Raw genomic sequence first — 24425 nt, forward strand, 5'->3', positions numbered from 1 at the left:
AAAATCAGATAAGGGCTTTTACATGACAAAGCCGCCAATTCTGACACCCGCCTGGCCGAAGCCAAGGCCAATAACATGACCACTTTCCACGTGAGATATTTCAGATCCACAGTTTTAAGTGGCTCAAACCAATGTGATATCAGGAAACTCAACACCACATTGAGATCCCAAGGTGCCACAGGAGGCACAAAAGGGGGCTGAATATGTAGCACTCCCTTTACAAAAGTCTGAACTTCAGGCAGTGAAGCCAGTTCTTTCTGGAAGAAAATCGACAGAGCCGAAATCTGGACCTTAATGGAACCCAATTTTAGGCCCATAGTCACTCCCGACTGTAGGAAGTGCAGAAAACGACCCAGCTGAAATTCCTCAGTTGGGGCCTTCCTGGCCTCACACCACGCTACATATCTCCGCCAAATACGGTGATAATGGTTTGCGGTTACTTCTTTCCTGGCTTTTATCAGCGTAGGAATGACTTCCTCCGGAATGCCCATTTCCTTTAGAATCCGGAATTCAACCGCCATGCCGTCAAACGCAGCCGCGGTAAGTCTTGGAACAGACAGGGCCCCTGCTGTAGCAGATCCTGTCTGAGCGGTAGAGGCCATGGGTCCTCTGATATCATTTCTTGAAGTTCTGGGTACCAAGCTCTTCTTGGCCAATCCGGAACCACGAGTATCGTTCTTACTCCTCGCCTTCTTATTATTCTCAGTACCTTTGGTATGAGAGGCAGAGGAGGGAACACATAAACCGACTGGTACACCCACGGTGTCACTAGAGCGTCCACAGCTATCGCCTGAGGGTCCCTTGACCTGGCGCAATATCTTTTTAGCTTTTTGTTTAGGCGGGACGCCATCATGTCCACCTGTGGCCTTTCCCAACGGTTTACAACAGTTGGAAGACTTCAGGATGAAGTCCCCACTCTCCCGGGTGGAGGTCGTGTCTGCTGAGGAAGTCTGCTTCCCAGTTGTCTACTCCCGGAATGAACACTGCTGACAGTGCTATGACGTGATTTTCCGCCCATCGGAGAATCCTTGTGGCTTCTGCCATCGCCATCCTGCTTCTTGTGCCGCCCTGTCGGTTTACATGGGCGACTGCCGTGATGTTGTCTGATTGTATCAGTACCGGCTGGTTTTGAAGCAGGGGCCTTGCCTGACTTAGGGCATTGTAAATGGCCCTCAGTTCCAGAATATTTATGTGTAGGGACGACTCCTGACTTGACCAAAGTCCCTGGAAATTTCTTCCCTGTGTGACTGCCCCCCAGCCTCGAAGGCTGGCATCCGTGGTCACCAGGACCCAGTCCTGTATGCCGAATCTGCGGCCCTCTAGAAGATGAGCACTCTGCAGCCACCACAGTAGAGACACCCTGGTCCTTGGAGACAGGGTTATCAGTCGATGCATCTGAAGATGCGATCCCGACCACTTGTCCAAGAGGTCCCACTGGAAGGTCCTTGCATGGAACCTGCCGAATGGAATTGCTTTGTATGAAGCCACCATTTTTCCCAGGACTCGTGTGCAGTGATGCACCGATACCTGTTTTGGTTTCAGGAGGTCTCTGACTAGAGATGACAGCTCCTTGGCTTTCTCCTGCGGGAGAAACACTTTTTTCTGTTCTGTGTCCAGAACCATCCCCAGGAACAGTAGGCGTGTGGAAGGAACCAGCTGTGACTTTGGAATGTTTAGAATCCAGCCGTGCTGTTGTAGCACTTCCCGAGATAGTGCTACTCCGACCAACAACTGCTCCTTGGACCTCGCCTTTATAAGGAGATCGTCCAAGTACAGGATAATTAAAACTCCCTTTTTTCGAAGGAGTATCATCATTTCTGCCATTACCTTGGTAAACACCCTCGGTGCCGTGGACAGTCCAAACGGCAGTGTCTGGAATTGGTAATGGCAATCCTGTACCACAAATCTGAGGTACTCCTGGTGAGGAAGGTAAATGGGGACATGCAGGTAAGCATCCTTGATGTCCAGGGATACCATGTAATCCCCCTCGTCCAGGCTTGCAATAACCGCCCTGAGCGATTCCATCTTGAACTTGAATCTTTTTATGTATGTGTTCAAGGATTTCAAATTTAAAATGGGTCTCACCGAACCGTCCGGTTTCGGTACCACAAACAGTGTGGAATAGTAACCCCGTCCTTGTTGAAGTAGGGGCACCTTGACTATCACCTGCTGGGAATACAGCTTGTGAATTGCCTCTAGCACAGCCTCCCTGCCCGAGGGAGTTGTCGGCAAGGCAGATTTGAGGAAACGGCGGGGGGGAGACGCCTCGAATTCCAGCTTGTACCTCTGAGATACTACTTGAAGGATCCAGGGATCCACCCGTGAGCGAACCCACTGATCGCTGAAATTTTTGAGGCGGCCCCCCACCGTACCTGGCTCCGCCTGTGGAGCCCCACCGTCATGCGGCGGATTTGGAAGAAGCGGGGGAGGACTTTTGTTCCTGGGAACCTGCTGTTTGTTGCAGCTTTTTTCCCCTACCTCTGCCTCTAGACAGAAAGGACCCGCCTTTTCCCCGCCTGTTTTTCTGGGGTCGAAAGGACTGTACCTGATAATACGGCGCTTTCTTAGGCTGTGAGGGGACATGGGGCAAAAACGCTGACTTCCCAGCTGTTGCTGTGGAAACTAGGTCTGAGAGACCATCCCCGAATAACTCCTCACCCTTATAAGGCAAAACTTCCATGTGCCTTTTTGAATCTGCATCCCCTGTCCACTGCCGAGTCCATAAGCCTCTCCTAGCAGAAATGGACAATGCACTTATTCTAGATGCCAGCCGGCAGATCTCCCTCTGTGCATCTCTCATGTATAAGACTGAGTCTTTTATATGCTCTACGGTTAGCAATATAGTGTCCCTGTCTAGGGTGTCAATATTTTCCGACAGGGAATCTGACCATGCAGCGGCAGCACTGCACATCCACGCTGAAGCAATAGCTGGTCTCAGTATAACACCAGTGTGTGTATATATAGACTTCAGGATAGCCTCCTGCTTTCTATCAGCAGGTTCCTTTAGGGCGGCCGTATCCGGAGACGGTAGTGCCACCTTTTTTGACAAACGTGTAAGCGCTTTATCCACCCTAGGGGGGAGTTTCCCAACGTGACCTATCCTCTGGCGAGAAAGGGAACGCCATTAGTAATTTTTTTGAAATTACCAATTTTTTATCGGGGAAAGCCCACGCTTCTTCACACACTTCATTTAATTCTTCAGATGGGGGAAAAACTATTGGTAGTTTTTTCTCCCCAAACATAATACCCTTTTTTGAGGTACCTGGGTTTATATCAGAAATGTGTAATACCTCTTTCATTGCCTCAATCATGCAACGAATGGCCCTAGTGGACATTAAATTTGACTCTTCGTCGTCGACACTGGTATCAGTATCCGTGTCGACATCTGTGTCTGCCATCTGAGGTAGTAGGAGCCCCTGATGGCCTTTGAGTCGTCTGGGCAGGCACGAGCTGAGAAGCCGGCTGTCCCGCATTTGGCATGTCGTCAAATTTTTTATGTAAGGAGTCGACACTTGCACGTAATTCCTTCCATAAGTCCATCCACTCAGGTGTCTGCCCCGCAGGGGGTGACATCACATTTATAGGCATCTGCTCTGCCTCCACATAAGCCTCCTCATCAAACATGTCGACACAGTCGTACCGACACACCGCACACACACAGGGAATGCTCTTAAAGGAGACAGGACCCCACAAAAGCCCTTTGGGGAGACAGAGAGAGAGTATGCCAGCACACACCAGAGCGCTATATAATGCAGGGACTAACTGAATTATGTCCCCTTATAGCTGCTATAAGTTATACTGCGCCTAAATTTAGTGCCCCCCCTCTCTTTTTTACCCTTTCTGTAGTGCAGACTGCAGGGGAGAGCCAGGGAGCTTCCTTCCAGCAGAACTGTGAGGGAGAAATGGCGCCAGTGTGCTGAGGGAGATGGCTCCGCCCCTTTTCGGCGGACTTTTCTCCCGCTTTTTTATGGATTCTGGCAGGGGTAATTACCACATATATAGCCTCTAGGGCTATATATTGTGATTATTTTGCCAGCCAAGGTGTTTTTATTGCTGCTCAGGGCGCCCCCCCACAGCGCCCTGCACCCTCAGTGACCGGAGTGTGAAGTGTGTATGAGGAGCAATGGCGCACAGCTGCAGTGCTGTGCGCTACCTTGGTGAAGACTGAAGTCTTCTGCCGCCGATTTTCCGTACCATCTTCATGCTTCTGGCTCTGTAAGGGGGACGGCGGCGCGGCTCCGGGAACGAACACCAAGGACGGGTCCTGCGGTCGATCCCTCTGGAGCTAATGGTGTCCAGTAGCCTAAGAAGCCCAAGCTAGCTGCAAGCAGGTAGGTTCGCTTCTTCTCCCCTTAGTCCCTCGTTGCAGTGAGCCTGTTGCCAGCAGGTCTCACTGTAAAATAAAAAACCTAACATATACTTTCTTTCAAGGAGCTCAGGAGAGCCCCTAGTGTGCATCCAGCTCGGCCGGGCACAGAAATCTAACTGAGGTCTGGAGGAGGGGCATAGAGGGAGGAGCCAGTGCACACCAGATAGTACCTAATCTTTCTTTTAGAGTGCCCAGTCTCCTGCGGAGCCCGTCTATTCCCCATGGTCCTTACAGAGTTCCCAGCATCCACTAGGACGTCAGAGAAACGTGACTGAAAAACTGTGAATATGTGTTTGCTGGTGAGCTGTTAACAGTGACCGCGCTCTGGGGAGCTGACGGGCACAATGCAGCGAGAGCTGGCTGACAACTTGGAGAGCAAAGATGGGACCAGAATACCTTGAGACGCACACAACAATCTGTGGGAGCACAGAGCTAGGGTACAGAGTAACTACAACAAAGCACTGGCACAGAATGCAAAATTCCCAGCCTATTTATAGACATCAAGAAAACAGGATTGGCTGACACTCCCCCATAGATGCTCATTGGTACTGCACTTGGTCTCCAACATGGCCGCCCCCCTATGCTGCAGACACACAGGAATGCAACAGGCCACCAGGTCTTCCCTCCTGCCTCCCGGAAGCCGCGTCACTTCCGCCGTGGCCACACAGCACTGTGATCAGCCGCAGAGTATGGATCCCGGGACCTGCGGCGGTAAGCGTTCATCTCGTGACACTACTCTATATTTGATTTCATTTTGTGCAATATTTTTGTGATGACTAACAGAAAGCTGAGAGGTTTGTCGTCTCCCCTTTCTTTCTGTCATTTTCATTTGTACCAACCCATATAAATAACTAGTATCATCAGTGTACATGCCTGTTGCTTAACAATCTCTCCACACACTTATTGTGATATGATTAAACATGATTAAGACTGACAGAAGGGCAGTGCATGGAACGCAATTACGGAGAAGAGACACAAACAATAATAGTCTAATGCAGGCATTCCCAACCTCGGTCCTCAAGGCACACTAACAGTTCAGGTTTTAGGGATATCCAGGATTCAGTATAGATGGTTAAATCTAAATATATGAAGTACTAATTAAGTCACCTGTGCTCAAGCATGGATATCACTAAACCCTGGACTGTCAAGTGTGTTTTTTTGGACTGAGGTTGGGAATGCCTGGTCTAAGGTAACTCTGCTGTTATTTTTCTACACCACGAGGCCAACAGAAAAGTAAAACTATAATAATACAGTTAATGTGCCCTAAATCACAAAGACAGTCAAGGACAAATCTGGGGGGGTGATACAGACGATAGACATTAAAAAGATAGACAGTCATTAGGTCAACAGTCAAAAGGGTCAAAAAGTCGACCGTTAAAAGGTCGACAGGGTCAAAATATCGACAAGGTCAAAAGGTCAGCAAAAAAAATGTGGTTATTTTGTGTTTTTCAACATTTTTTACCAAAATTTGTTGAAATGCGTCCGCTCGCCACACTTCGATGGCTCGCTCCACACTGCTCGCCACAAGGTAACTAATGGTAATAGTTTGAGATATGGATAGTAAACTTATTGAAATGCGTACGCTCACGACAAAGTTACTAAAGGTAATATTTTGTGACACGGATAGTAAATGCAGTAAAAGCTGTGAAAAAAACTAAAAAAAACGTGTAGATCATAGGTCGACCTTTTGACTGTATATCTATCAACCACCTCCCAAATCTGGAATCTCCAGCTGAATTCATGGACAATTTTCAACAACTCTCTCTCTAGTAGATTCACATATTTAATAGCCATAAAGGGGGTACTCACGGAAAGATGTATGCTTAATTTCTATGCAATCTGACTAGATTGCTTAGAATTTAAGCACAGATCTCTCAGTGTGTATGCCCCATAGCGATGTGCGGCCCCGTGCGACGCTATCGCCGGTTCTAGATTGGCCTGCATGCAGATTGGCCCCCTAGATTGGCCCCCTATTAGATGCAGCAGGAAGATTCGGTTGTTAAAAATAGGATTTTAATACCTACCGGTAAATCCTTTTCTGGTAGTCCATAAGGGATATTGGGGAAATCTAGTACGATGGGGTATAGACGGGGTCCAAAGGAGCCAGTGCACTTTAAATTTCTTCAACTGGGTGTGCTGGCTCCTCACCTCTATGCCCCCTCCCACAGGCAGTTATAGGTAAAAACGTGCCCGAAGGAGAAAGGACATGTATGAGAGAAGGAACATGATAACAGAAAGGGTGGTGAGATTTACACACCAGCACACCACTAACATACAACAACCAGCAACGGCTGGAAACAGCAATAGCTGAACAGTTAACTATAGAACAAGAACCTGCAGAAAAGTCCACGTACTGGGGCGGGCACCCAACATCCCTTATACTACGAGAAAAGGATTTAATAGGTATTAAAATCCTATTTTCTCTAGCATCCATAAGGGATATTGGGGGAAACTAGTACGATGGGGACGTCCCAAAGCTTCCAGAACGGGCGGGAATGTGCGGAGACTGCTGCAGCACCGCCTGCCCACTCTGGGTATCCTCTTTGGCCAGGGTATCAAATTTGTAGTACTTCACAAAAGTGTTCCTCCCCGACAAGGTAGCAGCTCGGCATAGTTGCAAGGCCGAGACTTCACGGGCAGCTGCCCAGAAAGGGCCCACTGATCTTGTAGAGTGGGCCTTTAGAGACCTACGAACAGGTAAGGCTGCCGACATATAGACCCATTGGATAGTATAGAGCACGAACAAGGAATCCGCCTTTCTGACCAGAGTTGTACGCTTGATATATATCTTCAAGGCATGCACAGCATCCAATGCCTCCACAGGAGCAGAAGCGTCAGAACTGGACGGAACAATAGGCTGATTCAGATGAAACGCGGAGACAAACTTCGGCAGGAACTGCTGTCTAGTCCGGAGCTCCGCTCTGACCTCATAAAAGACCAAGTATGGAATTTTACATGATAAGGCCCCCAATTCTGAAACACGTCGAGCAGAAGGCAGGGCCAGTAACATCACAGTCTTCCACGTGAGGTACTTGTCTTCTACCATCATCAGAGGTTCAAGCCAGGAGGACTGTAGAAATTTCAACACTACATCCAAATCCCAGGGTGCCGTAGGCGGCACAAAAGGAGGTTGGTTGTGGAGTACCCCATGCAAGAAGGTCTGAACTTCAGACAACAATGCCAATTTCTTTTGGGAAAAAATGGAGAGGGCCGAGATCTGGATCTTAATGGAACCCAGACGTATACCCACACCAACCTGCAGGAAACGTCCCATGTGAAACACTGCAGGCGGATACGTGCATTCTTCGCACCAAGAGACCTATCTCCTCCAGATATGATGAGTGTTTTGACATCACAGGTTTTGTGGCCTGAACCATGGTAGCAATAACCTTTTTGGAAAGGTCCTTGTAAACTAGGATGTTCCGCTCAACCTCCATGCCGGCAAACGAAGTTGCCGTAAGTCCGGGTAGACGAACGGTCTCTTCTTAGTGGTAGAGGCCAAGGGTCTTCAACGCACATGTCCAGAACGTACCACGCCCTCTGAATTGCCTGGATACCATGATTCCTGATTCGCTTTAGCAACCTTGAGAGCAATGGAATCGGAGGAAACAGGTAGACCAGCCAGTACAGTCAAGGCGACGCCAGTGCATCCATTGCCCCGCCTGAAGGTCCCTGGTCCGTGAGCAGTACCAGGGAAGCTTCTTGTTGAGCCAAGAAGCCATCATGTCTATTTGTGGGCAACCCCACTGGTCGATGATCTGTTGGAACACTAGATGGCGGAGCCCCCACTCCCCCAGGTGGAGATCGTGGTGGCTCAGGAAGTCCACTTCCCAGTTGCCCACACCCGGAATGAAGATTGGTGACACTGCTCTTGTATTTCTTTCTGCCCAGAGGAGAATTTTTGACACCTCTCGCATGCAGGCTCTGCTTTTTGTCCCTCCTTAACGATTGATATACGCCACAGTCGTGGTGTTGTCCGACTGTACTTGGATCGCGTGATCCCTGAGCAGAGGAGAGGCCTGAAGCAGAGCATTGTAGATCGCCCGAAGTTCAGGAATGTTGATCTGAAGGAGGGCCTCGTGGGCTGACCACCTGCCCTGGAACTGCACCCCTTGGGTGACATCTCCCCATCCCCGCAGACTTGCATCCGTCGTAAGGAGGATCCAATCCTGAATCCCGAAACTATGGCCCTCCAGAAAATTGGAGGACTGTAGCCACCACAGGAGGGAAATCCTGGCCTCAGGTGACAGCTGAATCATCCGGTGCACCTGGAGATGCGATCTGGACCAGTTGCTCAGGAGATCCAATTGTAATGTTGTGGCATGGAACCTCCCGTACTGGATCGCCTCGTAAGAGGCAACCATTTTTCCCAGCAATCTTATACAAAGATGGATAAACACTCGAGTACGCCGGAGCACCATGCGGACCATCTTTTTTCGCCTTGTCCTCTGGCAGAAACACCTTCTGGGCCAAAGTATCCAGCAACATCCCCAGGAACATGAGCCTCCGAGTTGGCTCCAGGTGGCACTTCTGCAAGTTGAGGATCCACCCATGGTCCGAAAGAAGATGGATGGTGCGGTCGATATAGAGCAACAAAAGCTCCCTGGATTGTGCCTTTATCAGAAGATCATCCAGATAAGTGACCACATTGACCCCCTGGACCCGGAGTTGACCCCCTGGACCCGGAGTTGGAACATCATCTCCGCCACCACCTGTGTGAATACCCTCGGGGCTGTGGATAGGCCGAAGGGTAGTTCCTGGAATTGGAAGGGATTGTCCAGGAGGGCAAACCGCAGGTACGACTGATGAGGTGGCCAAATCGGAATATGGAGATAGGCATCCTTGATATCCAAGGAGACCATAAATTCCTGGTCTTCCAGGCCCGCAATCAAAAATCACAGGGACTCCATCTTGAACTTGAACACCTTCAAGTAACGATTCAAGGATTTGAGATTCAAAATGGGTCTGACCGAACCGCCCGGTTTCGGCACCACAAACAGGGTTGAGTAAAACACTGTGCCGCGTTGCAGTAGTGGTACTATAAAATGACACGAAAATGAACCAATTTTCGGATTGCCTGTTGCAACGTAACTTGCATATCCTCCAAAGCTTGTAAGCTTGATTTGAAAAGTCGTTGATGGGTAGTACTGTCGAACTCCAGCCTGTAGCCCTGAGAAACGAGATCTCTGACCCAGGCATCCTGGCAGGAGGTCTCCCAGACATGGCTGAAGGTGCGCAGTCGAGCTCCCACCTCGAGATCCCCTGGGCAATGACCGCTCTCTGCGATATACCGGCTGCTGTGTATATAGATTTTAGGGTAGTCTCAATCTTCTTATCGCCTGGATCCTTCATGGTAAAGGAGCCCGGGGCGGGTAGCACTGCATTTTTAGACAGGTGAGATACTGAGTCATCCACCCAAGGGGGTTCCTCCCAAAATTTTCTACCTTCAGGAGTAAATGGGAAAGTACGCAAAAACATTTTGGACACTTTTTTTGTCTGGATTTTTCCAGGCCTGTTTGAATAAGTCATCTAACTCTGTAGAATCAAGGAAAGTGACAGGAGGCTTGTTTTGTACAAAGAAAAATGACTGCTGTAACGCAGCGTCCTCTAGAGGGAGCTGTAACATCCCTTATAGCCAAAATGAGGGGTTTAATAACCTGAGCAGCATCGGGATCCCCACTAACGGGGTCCAGGTCATCCCCATCACCCTGTACATCATAATCTGTATCAGACAGAATAGCAGATAAACCACGCTTCTGGGGACCTGCATGAGAGAGGGGGGGCTGTGCATCTGCCCTAGCAGCTAAATCTGCAACAGCTTGTTTTCTGCACATTAGCATTGAGCTTGGAAGACATAGCTGACATCATAGTTTTTAGAGACCATAACCAGTGGGGCTCTGGACCCTCTCCCCCAGCCTCTTCACTGATTTGTGAATATTGACTGCATTGTTCACAGGAAACAGAGTCATTAGATAAGGGAGAGCTTGTGTTTACCCATATTCACAGTAAACACAATAACATACACACAGACAGTTATAATGCAAGCCTGCCCTACTATATGTGAGAGGAGACACAGAGAAGAGAGGACACCAGCACACCCTAAGCTGTACAGCCCCAGTGAGACTGTCAGCTCCCTATTACACAGTAAACACTAGCAATTATTGTCCTAGATAGGATCAGGATAGTGTACACAAGCGGCTCTCCCCCATTGCTACACCCTGTACCACATTTCCAGCGTGTTTGAGAATCAGGAAGCGCTGTGTGTGCTGCCTGTGCTGCAGTAAGCAGAGGAGGCGCCAAAACGCCCCAGGTCCCGCTCTGAGGTAGCTCCTCCCACTCAAATGGCGCCGGAGTTACATACATAGATTATACTGACAAAAGTCTCCTTGTAAGCTTAAAACATCACACAAGTGCTAGTCAAGGTACACGGGGGACCTTAGAGGGGAAACCCCTCTTCCCTCATCCCCCCCCCCCCCCCCGGGATGGTCCCGTACGCCGTGCCCCGTGGTCAGCCGCACTTTAGGACCAGGGCCCCAGGTTTCTACTCACCACCGATGTCACCTTCAGGCAGCATTAGGGGTGTGCAGAGTGCTGTGGCTGTGCCAGCTAAGGCGCAGTGCCCTGCTGAACAACAACCCCTCAGGATGGTGGTCCTGCAGCGGGGAAGCGTCTCTGCATCTCTTAAGGCCGGTGACCGTCCTCCCCCTAACTCCTATGGTGCAGGCATGCTCCTGCCCAGACAGCATACCGAAAATAATAAAAGATTTAAAAGAAATTGAAGAAAACTCTCTGGAGCTGCAGAGATGTGCATCCTCTCCTGAGGGCACTTTTTTCTAAACTGCCTGTAGGAGGGGGCATAGAGGGGAGGAGCCAGCACACCCAGTTGAAAAAATGTAAAGTGCACTGGCTCCTTTGGACACCGTCTATACCCCATCATACTAGTTTCCCCCAATATCCCTTATGGATGCTAGAGAAATGTACAGTACCTTAATCCCAATGATATTGTTACTACACAAACTATAGACTGGACAAAAGATATAACTAAAAATAAAGCATAACAGACAAAAAAAAAAAAATAATGCAGAAGAAATGTATTACTGGCATAACAACTCACCTCTTTGTGAACTAATCTTGAAGACAGGATCCTTTCTATAATGTTAGCATCATCTTCAGGTGGCTCCTGTTACAGATTGAGCATTAATTTTTTAATATATATATATATATATATATATATATATATATATATATATATATATATGTATATTATATGCATAAATCTAGAAACATATAAAAACATTTTAAACATTCATTACATAGTTTTATTCTTGTGTCAGTACAATTTAATGACCATTTTACCTGTCCAGTTTGTTACATGCTCCATAATTACTTTGTTGCAGATATTTGAATACTTATAGATATGTACTGTGTCCATCTGATGTATCAGTCCAAAGCTTTCACAACATACAGTATAGGCCTATCCAATGAATCTACCATCGCTGACTTTCATCACTGCTTAGAACAAAAATGCCTTGTACCTAGGATCGGATTTACATTACATACAGATATGGCCTCATAAATCATAAATCTTTGCTACAGTCACGCCAAACATCTCTTCTTGGCAGGCCATGTCGTGTGAGAATATTCTAGCGTTGGGTGTCTTTTCTGCTTGTTTTTTTGCCAAAAATGTGTTGTAGTTGCAACTAGGACACACAAAGAGACTGTGCTGCTCAATTTGATGTATGCCACTTGTATATCTGTGTGTGAATGAGTCTCTCTATACATATACGAAATGCTGCAATGTAGTGGCTGCAGCATTATTGCAAAACGAGTTCTGTTCTGCTCCGTAAAACGCTGCATTGCATTATTGAGGCTAGATGTAGGAGAACACAGCTGGAAAGTAGTTTGTGGTTGACCATATAGACAGTGTGCTCCCAGGAAACTTCTACGCCTCAGAGCTCCGGTGTAGTGAGTTATAGAAGAAGTATAGCATATAAAGAGGAACCAGAGATATTCTCTTGGACACTCTGGGTCATGAAGGTAGGCTATGTGGGAAATTCAATTAGCCACGGACGCTGGCACTTATCAGGCTTTCCCCCCCCCCCCCCAGCAACCGCTGAGGGGTTAAAAAACATTGGCCTAAAAATAGGGATAAAGTCCATTTTTTCTAGTGAAAATTTAACAGGCACAATTGAATTCCTTTCTCTGTAGTAAAGCAATAAAAAATAGCAACAGAGAAGTGGTGATAGGTGATAGATAGATAGATAGATAGATAGATAGATAGATAGATAGATAGATAGATAGCTGTACGTACAACGTGCTCACCTTTGGTGCAGTTACTATACCACACTATAATACTGTACGTCAACACGCTTCCAAATACACAGCAATAAAACCTGACTAAATTTGCCCTGAATAGGTTTGCAGCACACAATTTCCCTTAGGCACACTAAGGGGGTAATTCCAAGTTGATCGCAGCAGGATTTTTGATAGCAATTGGGCAAAACCATGGCCCTCATTCCGAGTTGTTCGCTCGCAAGGCGAATGTAGCAGAGTTACACACGCTAAGCCGCCGCCTACTGGGAGTGAATCTTAGCTTCTTAAAATTGCGACCGACGTACGCGCAATATTGCGATTACAAACGAGTTAGCAGTTTCAGAGTAGCTCCAGACTTACTCTGCCTGTGCGATCATTTCAGTGCTTGTCGTTCCTGGTTGACGTCACAAACACACCCAGCGTTCGCCCAGGCACTCCCACCGTTTCCCCGGCCACTCCTGCGTTTTTTCCGGAAACGGTAGCGTTTTCAGCCACACGCCCCTGAAACGCCGTGTATCCGCCCAGTAACACCCATTTCCTGTCAATCACATTACGATCGCCGGAGCGAAGAAAAAGCCGTGAGTAAAATTACTTTCTTCATAGTAAAGTTACTTGGCGCAGTCGCAGTGCGAACATTGCGCATGCGTACTAAGCGGATTTTCACTGCGATGCGATGAAAAATACCGAGCGAACAACTCGGAATGAGGGCCCATGTGCACTGCAGGGGAAGCAGATATAACATGTGCAGAAAGAGTTAGATTTGGGTGGGTTATTTTATTTCTGTGCAGGGTAAATGCTGGCTGCTTTATTTTTACACTGCAAATTAGATTGCAGATTGAACACACACCACCCAAATCTAACTCTCTCTGCACATGTTATATCTGCCTCCCCTGCATTGCACATGGTTTTGCCCAATTGCTAACAAAAATCCTGCTACGATCAACTTGGAATTACCCCCTAAGCTCTCTTATACCACGGTTTCCCCTACTCAACATCAGAAATAGGCAAATCGCTAAACACTGACACTGCTAAAAAGTCTTTTTTTAAACTTATCACATTTGTAAGCAGAAGAGCAGTGAGCAGAAAAACAGAGGGAAAAAGTAACTGGAAACACTCAAGGGGAAGCCTCTTCATCCAAATGCAGTTATGATCATCAATGATCATTAAGGGTAGAAGTCTACTATACATAAAATATACAGCTGAAACCGGACAAACTATTGATCTGATTTTGGAAAACAAAGATAAAATAAGAATTTACTTACCGATAATTCTATTTCTCATAGTCCGTAGTGGATGCTGGGACTCCGTCAGGACCATGGGGAATAGCGGGCTCCGCAGGAGACAGGGCACATCTAAAAAAGCTTTTAGGTCACATGGTGCGTACTGGCTCCTCCCCCTATGACCCTCCTCCAAGCCTCAGTTAGGTACTGTGCCCGGACGAGCGTACACAATAAGGAAGGATCTTGAATCCCGGGTAAGACTCATACCAGCCACACCCATCACACCGTACAACTTGTGATCTGAACCCAGTTAACAGTATGATAACACAAACGAAGTAGCCTCTGAACAGATGGCTCACAACAACAGTAATAACCCGATTTTTGTAACAATAACTATGTACAAGCATTGCAGACAATCCGCACTTGGGATGGGCGCCCAGCATCCACTACGGACTATGAGAAATAGAATTATCGGTAAGTAAATTCTTATTTTCTCTAACGTCCTAGTGGATGCTGGGACTCCGTCAGGACCATGGGGATTATACCAAAGCTCCCAAACGGGCGGGAGAGTGCGGATGACTCTGCAGCACCGAATGAGAGAACTCCAGGTCCTCTTTAGCCAGAGTATCAAATTTGTAAAATTTTACAAACGTGTTCTCCCCTGACCACGTAGCTGCTCGGCAAAGTTGTAATGCCGAGACTCCTCGGGCAGCAGCCCAGGATGAGCCCACTTTCCTTGTGGAATGGGCCTTTACAGATTTAGGCTGTGGCAGGCCTGCCACAGAATGTGCAAGTTGGATTGTACTACATATCCAACGTGCAATCGTCTGTTTAGACGCAGGAGCACCCAACTTGTTGGGTGCATACAATGTAAACAACGAGTCAGATTTTCTGACTCCAGCTGTCCTTGAAATATATATTTTTAATGCTCTGACAACGTCCAGTAACTTGGAGTCCTCCAAGTCGCTAGTAGCCGCAGGCACCACAATAGGCTGGTTCAAGTGAAATGCCGAAACCACCTTAGGGAGAAATTGAGGACGTGTCCTCAATTCTGCCCTGTCCGAATGGAATATCAGATATGGGCTTTTGTATGACAAAGCTGCCAACTCCGAAACTCTCCTGGCTGAAGCCAGGGCCAACAGCATGGTTACCTTCCATGTAAGGTATTTTAAATCTACCGATTTTAAAGGCTCAAACCAATGAGATTTGAGAAAATTTAGAACCACGTTCAAATCCCACGGTGCCACTGGAGGCACTATTGGGGGTTGTATATGTAGTACACCTTTGACAAAAGTTTGTACTTCAGGCACTGACGCCAATTCCTTCTGGAAGAAAATTGATAAGGCCGAAATTTGAACTTTAATGGACCCCAATTTGAGGCCCATAGACAATCCTGCTTGCAGGAAATGTAAGAATCGACCCAATTGAAATTCTTCCGTTGGAGCCTTCTTGGCCTCACACCACGCAACATATTTTCTCCAAATGCGGTGATAATGTTGTGCGGTCACTTCTTTCCTGGCTTTAATTAAAGTAGGAATAACTTCCTCAGGAATGCCCTTCTCTTTTAGAATCCGGCGTTCAACCGCCATGCCGTCAAACGCAGCCGCGGTAAGTCTTGGAACATACAAGGTCCCTGCTGAAGCAGATCCCTTCTTAGAGGTAGAGGCCACGGATCCTCCGTGAGCATCTCTTGAAGTTCCGGATACCAAATTCTTCTTGGCCAGTCCGGAGCTACCAGTATTGTTCTTACTCCTCTTTTCCGTATAATTCTCAGTACCTTTGGTATGAGAGGCAGAGGAGGGAACACATACACTGACTGGTACACCCACGGTGTTACCAGAGCGTCCACAGCTATTGCCTGAGGGTCTCTTGACCTGGCGCAATACCTGTCCAATTTTTTGTTGAGGCGAGACGCCATCATGTCCACCTTTGGTTTTTCCCAACGGTTCACAATCATGTGGAAAACTTCTGGATGAAGTCCCCACTCTCCCGGGTGAAGGTCGTGTCTGCTGAGGAAATCTGCTTCCCAGTTGTCCACTCCCGGGATGAACACTGCTGACAGTGCTACGACATGATTCTCCGCCCAGCGCAGAATCCTTGCAGCTTCTGCCATTGCACTCCTGCTTCTCGTGCCGCCTTGTCGGTTTACGTGGGCGACTGCCGTGATGTTGTCGGACTGGATCAACACCGGCTGACCCTGAAGCAGCGATTTTGCCAGGCTTAGAGCATTGTAGATCGCTCTTAGCTCCAGTATATTTATGTGAAGAGACGTCTCCAGGTTTGACCACACGCCCTGGAAGTTTCTTCCCTTTGTGACTGCTCCCCAACCTCGTAGGCTGGCATCCGTAGTCACCAGGACCCAGTCCTGTATGCCGAATCTGCGGCCCACTAACAGATGGGCAGTCTGCAACCACCACAGGAGAGACAACCTTGTTCTCGGTGACAGTGTTATCCGCTGATGCATGTGCAGATGCGATCCGGACCATTTGTCCAGCAGATCCCACTGAAATGTTCGTGCATGGAATCTGCCGAATGGAATCGCTTCGTACGAAGCCACCATCTTTCCCAGGACTCTTGTGCATTGATGTACTGACACAGTTCCTGGTTTTAGGAGGTTCTTGACAAGTTCGGGATAACTCCCTTGCTTTCTCTTCCGGGAGAAATACCTTTTTCTGAACCGTGTCCAGAATCATGCCCAGGAACAGCAGATGTGTTGTCGGGGTCAATTGAGATTTTGGAAGATTTAGAATCCACCCGTGTTGCTGAAGCACTACTTGTGTTAGCGCTACACCGACTTCCAGCTGTTCTCTGGACTTTGCCCTTATCAGGAGATCGTCCAAGTAAGGGATAATTAATACGCCTTTTCTTCGTAGAAGAACCATCATTTCGGTCATTACCTTGGTAAAGACCCGAGGGGCCGTGGACAACCCAAACGGCAGCGTTTGAAACTGATAATGACAGTCTTGTATCACGAACCTGAGATACCCTTGGTGTGAGGGGTAAATCGGGACATGTAGATAAGCATCTTTTATGTCCAAGGACACCATGAAGTCTCCTTCTTCCAGATTCGCTATCACTGCTCTGAGTGACTCCATCTTGAACTTGAATTTCTTTATGTACAGGTTCAAGGATTTCAGATTTAGAATAGGCCTTACCGAACCGTCCGGTTTCGGTACCACAAATAGTGTGGAATAATACCCCTTTCCCTGTTGTAGGAGGGGTACCTTGACTATCACCTGCTGAGAATACAGCTTGTGAATGGCTTCCAAAACCGACGTCCTTTCTGAGGGAGACGTTGGTAAAGCAGACTTTAGGAACCGGCGAGGGGGAGACCTTTCGAACTCCAGCATGTAACCCTGAGATACTATCTGCAGGACCCACGGGTCCACTTGTGAGTGAACCCATTGATTGCTGAAAATCTTGAGTCGACCCCCCACCGTTCCTGAGTCCGCTTGTAAAGCCCCAGCGTCATGCTGATGGCTTTGTAGAAGCCGGGGCGGGCTTCTGTTCCTGGGCAGGGGCTGCTTGCTGCCCTTTCTTACCCTTTCCTCTGCCTCGCGGCAGATAAGACTGTCCTTTTGGTCGCTTTTTATAGGAGCGAAAGGACTGCGGCTGAAAAGACGGTGTCTTTTTCTGTTGGGAGGGGGTCTGAGGTAAAAAAGTGGATTTGCCGGCAGTTGCCGTGGCCACCAGGTCCGAAAGACCGACCTCAAACAATTCCTCTCCTTTATATGGCAATACTTCCATATGCCTCTTGGAATCCGCATCACCTGACCACTGTCGCGTCCATAAACTTCTTCTGGCAGATATGGACATCGCGCTTACTCTTGATGCTAGAGTACAAACATCCCTCTGAGCATCTCGCATATAAAGGAAAGCATCCTTTAATTGCTCTAGAGTCAATAAAATACTGTCCCTATCCAGGGTATCAATATTTTCAGTCAGAGAATCCAACCACACTACCCCAGCACTGCACATCCAGGCTGAGGCTATTGCCGGTCGCAGTATAACACCAGTATGTGTGTATATACTCTTCAGTGTAGTTTCCAGCCTCCTATCTGCTGGATCCTTGAGGGCGGCCGTATCAGGAGACGGCAACGCCACTTGCTTTGATAAACGTGTGAGCGCCTTATCCACCCTAGGGGGTGTTTCCCAGCGCGCCCTAACCTCTGGTGGGAAAGGGTATAATGCCAATAACTTCTTGGAAATTAGCCGTTTTCTATCGGGGTTAACCCACGCTTCATCACACACGTCATTCAATTCCTCTGATTCTGGAAAAAATACAGGTAGTTTTTTCACCCCCCACATAATACCCCTTTTTGAGGTACCAGCAGTATCAGAGATCTGCAAAGCCTCCTTCATTGCCGTGATCATATAACGTGTGGCCCTATTGGAAAATACGTTTGTTTCTTCACCGTCGACACTAGATTCATCTGTGTCGGTACCCGTGTCGACTGACTGAGGTAAAGGACGTTTTACAGCCCCTGACGGTGTCTGAGACGCCTGAACCGGTACTAACTGGTTTGCCGGGCGTCTTATTTCGTCAACTGACTTTTGTAATGTGCTGACATTATCACGTAATTCCATAACTAAAGCCATCCATTCCGGTGTCTACTCCCTAGGGGGTGACATTACCATCATCGGCAATTGCTCTGCCTCCACACCAACATCGTCCTCATACATGTCGACACACACGTACCGACACACAGCAGCCACACAGGGAATGCTCTAATCGAAGACAGGACCCCCTAGCCCTTTGGGGAGACAGAAGGAGAGTTTGCCAGCACACACCAAAAGCGCTATAAATGTATATAAACAACCCTAGAAGGTGTTGTTTACTATATATGCGCTCTTAATATATAAATATCGCCAATTTATGCCCCCCTTCTCTTTGTTACCCTGTTTCTGTAGTGCAGTGCAGGGGAGAGACCTGGGAGCCTTCCTCACCAGCGGAGCTGAGCAGGAAAATGGCGCTGAGTGCTGAGGAGAATAAGCTCCGCCCCTTTTCCGGCGGGCTTTTCTCCCGGTTTTTAAGAAACTGGCCTGGGTTAAAATACATACATATAGCCTTAATGGCTATATGTGATGTATTTATTTTGCCACTAAAGGTAATTATATTGCTGCCCAGGGCGCCCCCAGCAGCGCCCTGCACCCTCCGTGACTGAGTCAGTGAGCCGTGTGACAACAATGGCGCACAGCTGCCGTGCTGTGCGCTACCTTCAAGAAGACTGAGGAGTCTTCTGCCGCCTGCTTTCCGGACCTCCGTTCTGCCGTCTCTTCAGCGTCTGTAAGGGGGATCGGCGGCGCGGCTCCGGGACGAACCCCAGGCTGACCTGTGTTCCGACTCCCTCTGGAGCTAAGTGTCCAGTAGCCTAAGACTCCAATCCATCCTGCACGCAGGTGAGTTGGAAATCTCTCCCCTAAGTCCCTCGATGCAGTGATCCTGTTGCCAGCAGGAATCACTGAGATTGAAACCTAAAAAAAAACTTTTCTAAACAGCTCTTTAGGAGAGCCACCTAGATTGCACCCTCTCGGACGGGCACAAAAACCTAACTGAGGCTTGGAGGAGGGTCATAGGGGGAGGAGCCAGTACGCACCATGTGACCTAAAAGCTTTTTTAGATGTGCCCTGTCTCCTGCGGAGCCCGCTATTCCCCATGGTCCTGACGGAGTCCCAGCATCCACTAGGACGTTAGAGAAATTGGGGGGTTAGAAGGAGAAGGGGGTGAGGCATTGAAAAAGAGGAAAATAAGAATTTACTTACCGATAATTCTATTTCTCATAGTCCGTAGTGGATGCTGGGGACTCCGTAAGGACCATGGGGAATAGCGGCTCCGCAGGAGACTGGGCACATCTAAAGAAAGCTTTAGGACTATCTGGTGTGCACTGGCTCCTCCCCCTATGACCCTCCTCCAAGCCTCAGTTAGGATACTGTGCCCGGACGAGCGTACACAATAAGGAAGGATTTTGAATCCCGGGTAAGACTCATACCAGCCACACCAATCACACCGTATAACTTGTGATCTGAACCCAGTTAACAGCATGATAACAGAGGAGCCTCTGAAAGATGGCTCACAACAATAATAACCCGATTTTTGTAACAATAACTATGTACGAGTATTGCAGACAATCCGCACTTGGGATGGGCGCCCAGCATCCACTACGGACTATGAGAAATAGAATTATCGGTAAGTAAATTCTTATTTTCTCTAACGTCCTAAGTGGATGCTGGGGACTCCGTAAGGACCATGGGGATTATACCAAAGCTCCCAAACGGGCGGGAGAGTGCGGATGACTCTGCAGCACCAAATGAGAGAACTCCAGGTCCTCCTCAGCCAGGATATCAATTTTGTAGAATTTTACAAACGTATTTGCTCCTGACCAAGTAGCTGCTCGGCAAAGTTGTAAAGCCGAGACCCCTCGGGCAGCCGCCCAAGATGAGCCCACCTTCCTTGTGGAGTGGGCATTTACAGATTTTTGGCTGTGGCAGGCCTGCCACAGAATGTGCAAGCTGAATTGTACAACAAATCCAACGAGCAATAGTCTGCTTAGAAGCAGGAGCACCCAGCTTGTTGGGTGCATACAGGATAAACAGCGAGTCAGATTTCCTGACTCCAGCCCTCCTGGAAACATATATTTTCAGGGCCCTGACAACGTCTAGCAACTTGGTGTCCTCCAAGTCCCTAGTAGCCGCAGGCACCACAAATAGGTTGGTTCAGGTGAAACGCTGAAAACCACCTTAGGGAGAAACTGAGGACGAGTCCTCAATTCCGCCCTGTCCGAATGGAACATCAGATAAGGGCTTTTTCAGGATAAAGCCGCCAATTCTGACACGCGCCTGGCCCAGGCCAGGGCCAACAGCATGACCACTTTCCATGTGAGATATTTTAACTCCACAGATTTAAGTGGTTCAAACCAATGTGACTTTTGGAACCCAAAACTACATTGAGATCCCAAAATGCCACTGGAGGCACAAAAGGAGGCTGTATATGCAGTACCCCTTTTACAAACGTCTGAACTTCAGGGACTGAAGCTAGTTCTTTTTGGAAGAAAATTGACAGGGCCGAAATTTGAACCTTAATGGACCCCAATTTCAGGCCCATAGACACTCCTGTTTGCAGGAAATGTAGGAATCGACCCAGTTGAATTTCCACCGTCGGGCCTTACTGGCCTCGCACCACGCAACATATTTTCGCCAATTGCGGTGATAATGTTTTTGCGGTTACATCCTTCCTGGCTTTGATCAGGATAGGGATGACTTCATCCGGAATGCCTTTTTTCCTTCAGGATCCGGCGTTCAACCGCCATGCCGTCAAACGCAGCCGCGGTAAGTCTTGGAACAGACAGGGTCCTTGCTGGAGCAGGTCCCTTCTTAGAGGTAGAGGCCACGGATCCTCCGTGAGCATCTCTTGAAGTTCCGGTTACCAAGTCCTTCTTGGCCAATCCGGAGCCCCGAATATAGTGCTTACTCCTCTCCATCTTATCAATCTCAGTACCTTGGGTATGAGAGGCAGAGGAGGGAACACATACCCTGACTGGTACACCCACGATGTTACCAGAGCGTCTACAGCTATTGCCTGAGGGTCCCTGGACCTGGCGCAATACCTGTCGAGTTTTTCCCAACGGTTTATAATCATGTGGAAGACTTCTGGGTGAAGTCCCCACTCTCCCGGGTGGAGGTCGTGCTGAGGAAGTCTGCTTCCCAGTTGTCCACTCCCGGAATGAATACTGCTGACAGTGCTATCACATGATTTTCCGCCCAGCGAAGAATCCTTGCAGCTTCTGCCATTGCCCTCCTGCTTCTTGTGCCACCCTGTCTGTTTACGTGGGTGACTGCCGTGATGTTGTCCGACTGGATCAACACCGGCTGACCTTGAAGCAGAGGTCTTGCTAAGCTTAGAGCATTGTAAATGTCCCTTAGCTTCAGGATATTTATGTGAAGTGATGTCTCCAGGCTTGACCATAAGTCCTGGATATTTCTTCCCTGTGTGACTGCTCCCCAGCCTCGCAGGCTGGCATCCGTGGTTACCAGGACCCAGTCCTGAATGCCGAATCTGCGGCCCTCTAGCAGATGAGCACTCTGCAACCACCACAGGAGGGACACCCTTGTCCTTGGTGACAGGGTTATCCGCTGATGCATCTGAAGATGCGACCCGGACCATTTGTCCAGCAGGTCCCACTGGAAAGTTCTTGCGTGGAATCTGCCGAATGGGATTGCTTCGTAGGAAGCCACCATTTTACCCAGAACCCTTGTGCATTGATGCACTGAGACTTGGCTCGGTTTTAGGAGGTTCCTGACTAGCTCGGATAACTCCCTGGCTTTCTCCTCCGGGAGAAACACCTTTTTCTGGACTGTGTCCAGGATCATCCCTAGGAACAGAAGACAAGTCGTCGGAACCAGCTGCGATTTTGGAATATTGAGAATCCAACCGTGCTGCAGCAACACTACCTGAGATAGTGCTACACCGACCTCCAACTGTTCCCTGGATCTTACCCTTATCAGGGAATTGTCCCAGTAAGGGATAACTAAAATTCCCTTCCTTTGAAGGAATATCATCATTTCGGCCATTACCTTGGTAAAGACCCGGGGTGCCGTGGACCATCCATACGGCAGCGTCTGAACTGATAGTGACAGTTCTGTACCATAAACCTGAGGTACCCTTGGTGAGAAGGGTAAATTTTGACATGAAGGTAAGCATCCTTGATGTCCCGAGACATCATGTAGTCCCCTTCTTCCAGGTTCGCAATCACTGCTCTGAGTGACTCAATCTTGAATTTGAACCTCCGTATGTAAGTGTTCAAAGATTTTAGATTTAGAATCGGTCTCACCGAGCCGTCCGGCTTCGGTACCACAACAGTGTGGAATAATACCCCGTTCCCTGTGGCAGGAGGGGTATCTTGATTATCACCTGCTGGGAATACAGCTTGTGAATGGCTTCCAAAACTGTCTCCCTGTCAGAAGGAGACATCGGTAAAGCCGACTTTAGGAAACGGCGAGGGGGAGACGTCTCGAATTCTAATTTGTACCCCTGAGATATCACCTGAAGGATCCAGGGGTCTACTTGCGAGTGAGCCCACTGCGCGCTGAAATTCATTGAGACGGGCCCCCCACCGTGCCTGATTCTGCTTGTAAAGCCCCAGCGTATACTGAGGGCTTGGCAGAGGCGGGAGAGGGTTTCTGTTCCTGGGAACTGGCTGATTTCTGCAGCCTTTTTCCTCTCCCTCTGTCACGGGGCAGAAATGAGGAACCTTTTGCCCGCTTATCCACGAAAAGACTGCGCCTGATAATACGGCGTCTTCTCATGTTGAGAGGCGACCTGGGGTACAAACGTGGATTTCCTAGCTGTTGCCGTGGCCACCAGGTCTGAAAGACCGACCCCAAATAACGCCTCCCCTTAATAAGGCAATACTTCCAAATGTCGTTTGGAATACGCATCACCTGACCACTGACGTGTCCATAACCCTCTACTGGTAGAAATGGACAACGCACTTAGACTTGATGCCAGTCGGCAAATATTCCGCTGTGCATCACGCATATATAGAAATGCATCTTTCAAATGCTCTATAGGCAAAAATATACTGTCCCTATCTAGGGTATCAATATTTTCAGTCAGGGAATCCGACCACGCCAACCCAGCACTGCACATCCAGGCTGAGGCGATTGCTGATCGCAGTATAACACCAGTATGTGTGTAAATACATTTTAGGATACCCTCCTGCTTTCTATCAGCAGGATCCTTAAGGGCGGCCATCTCAGGAGAGGATAGAGCCCTTACAAGCGTGTGAGCGCTTTATCCACCCTAGGGGGTGTTTCCCAACGCACCCTAACCTCTGGCGGGAAAGGATATAATGCCAATAACATTTTAGAAATTATCAGTTGTTATCGGGGGAAACCCACGCATCATCACACACCTCATTTAATTTCTCAGATTCAGGAAAACTACAGGTAGTTTTTCCTCACCGAACATAATACCCCTTTTTGGTGGTACTCGTATTATCAGAAATGTGTAAAACATTTTTCATTGCCTCAATCATGTAACGTGTGGCCCTACTGGAAGTCACATTTGTCTCTTCACCGTCGACACTGGAGTCAGTATCCGTGTCGGCGTCTATATCTGCCATCTGAGGTAACGGGCGCTTTAGAGCCCCTGACGGCCTATGAGACGTCTGGACAGGCACAAGCTGAGTAGCCGGCTGTCTCATGTCAACCACTGTCTTTTATACAGAGCTGACACTGTCACATAATTCCTTCCAACAGTTCATCCACTCAGGTGTCGACCCCCTAGGGGGTGACATCACTATTACAGGCAATCTGCTCCGTCTCCACATAATTTTTCTCCTCATACATGTCGACACAAATGTACCGACACACAGCACACACACAGGGAATGCTCTGATAGAGGACAGGACCCCACTAGCCCTTTGGGGAGACAGAGGGAGAGTTTGCCAGCACACACCAGAGCGCTATATATATACAGGGATAACCTTATATAAGTGTTTTTCCCCTTATAGCTGCTGTATAGT

The 24425-nt window shown here is 48.4% G+C and overlaps 1 protein-coding gene across 4 annotated transcripts in view; it reads right to left on the bottom strand.

The window, feature by feature from the left end:
* CHD6 (chromodomain helicase DNA binding protein 6) overlaps positions 1-24425 on the bottom strand; it is a 522916-nt gene that overhangs the window by 273189 nt on the left and 225302 nt on the right. For all 4 annotated transcript variants that reach the window (XM_063960191.1, XM_063960189.1, XM_063960190.1 and 1 more), the window contains one exon: positions 11484-11549. In XM_063960191.1, the coding sequence (XP_063816261.1) occupies positions 11484-11549 (66 nt within the window). The remainder of the gene's footprint in view (positions 1-11483; positions 11550-24425) is intronic.

Source organism: Pseudophryne corroboree, chromosome 3, assembly GCF_028390025.1.
Source record: "Pseudophryne corroboree isolate aPseCor3 chromosome 3, aPseCor3.hap2, whole genome shotgun sequence".
Classification (NCBI taxonomy): Eukaryota; Metazoa; Chordata; class Amphibia; order Anura; family Myobatrachidae; genus Pseudophryne; species Pseudophryne corroboree.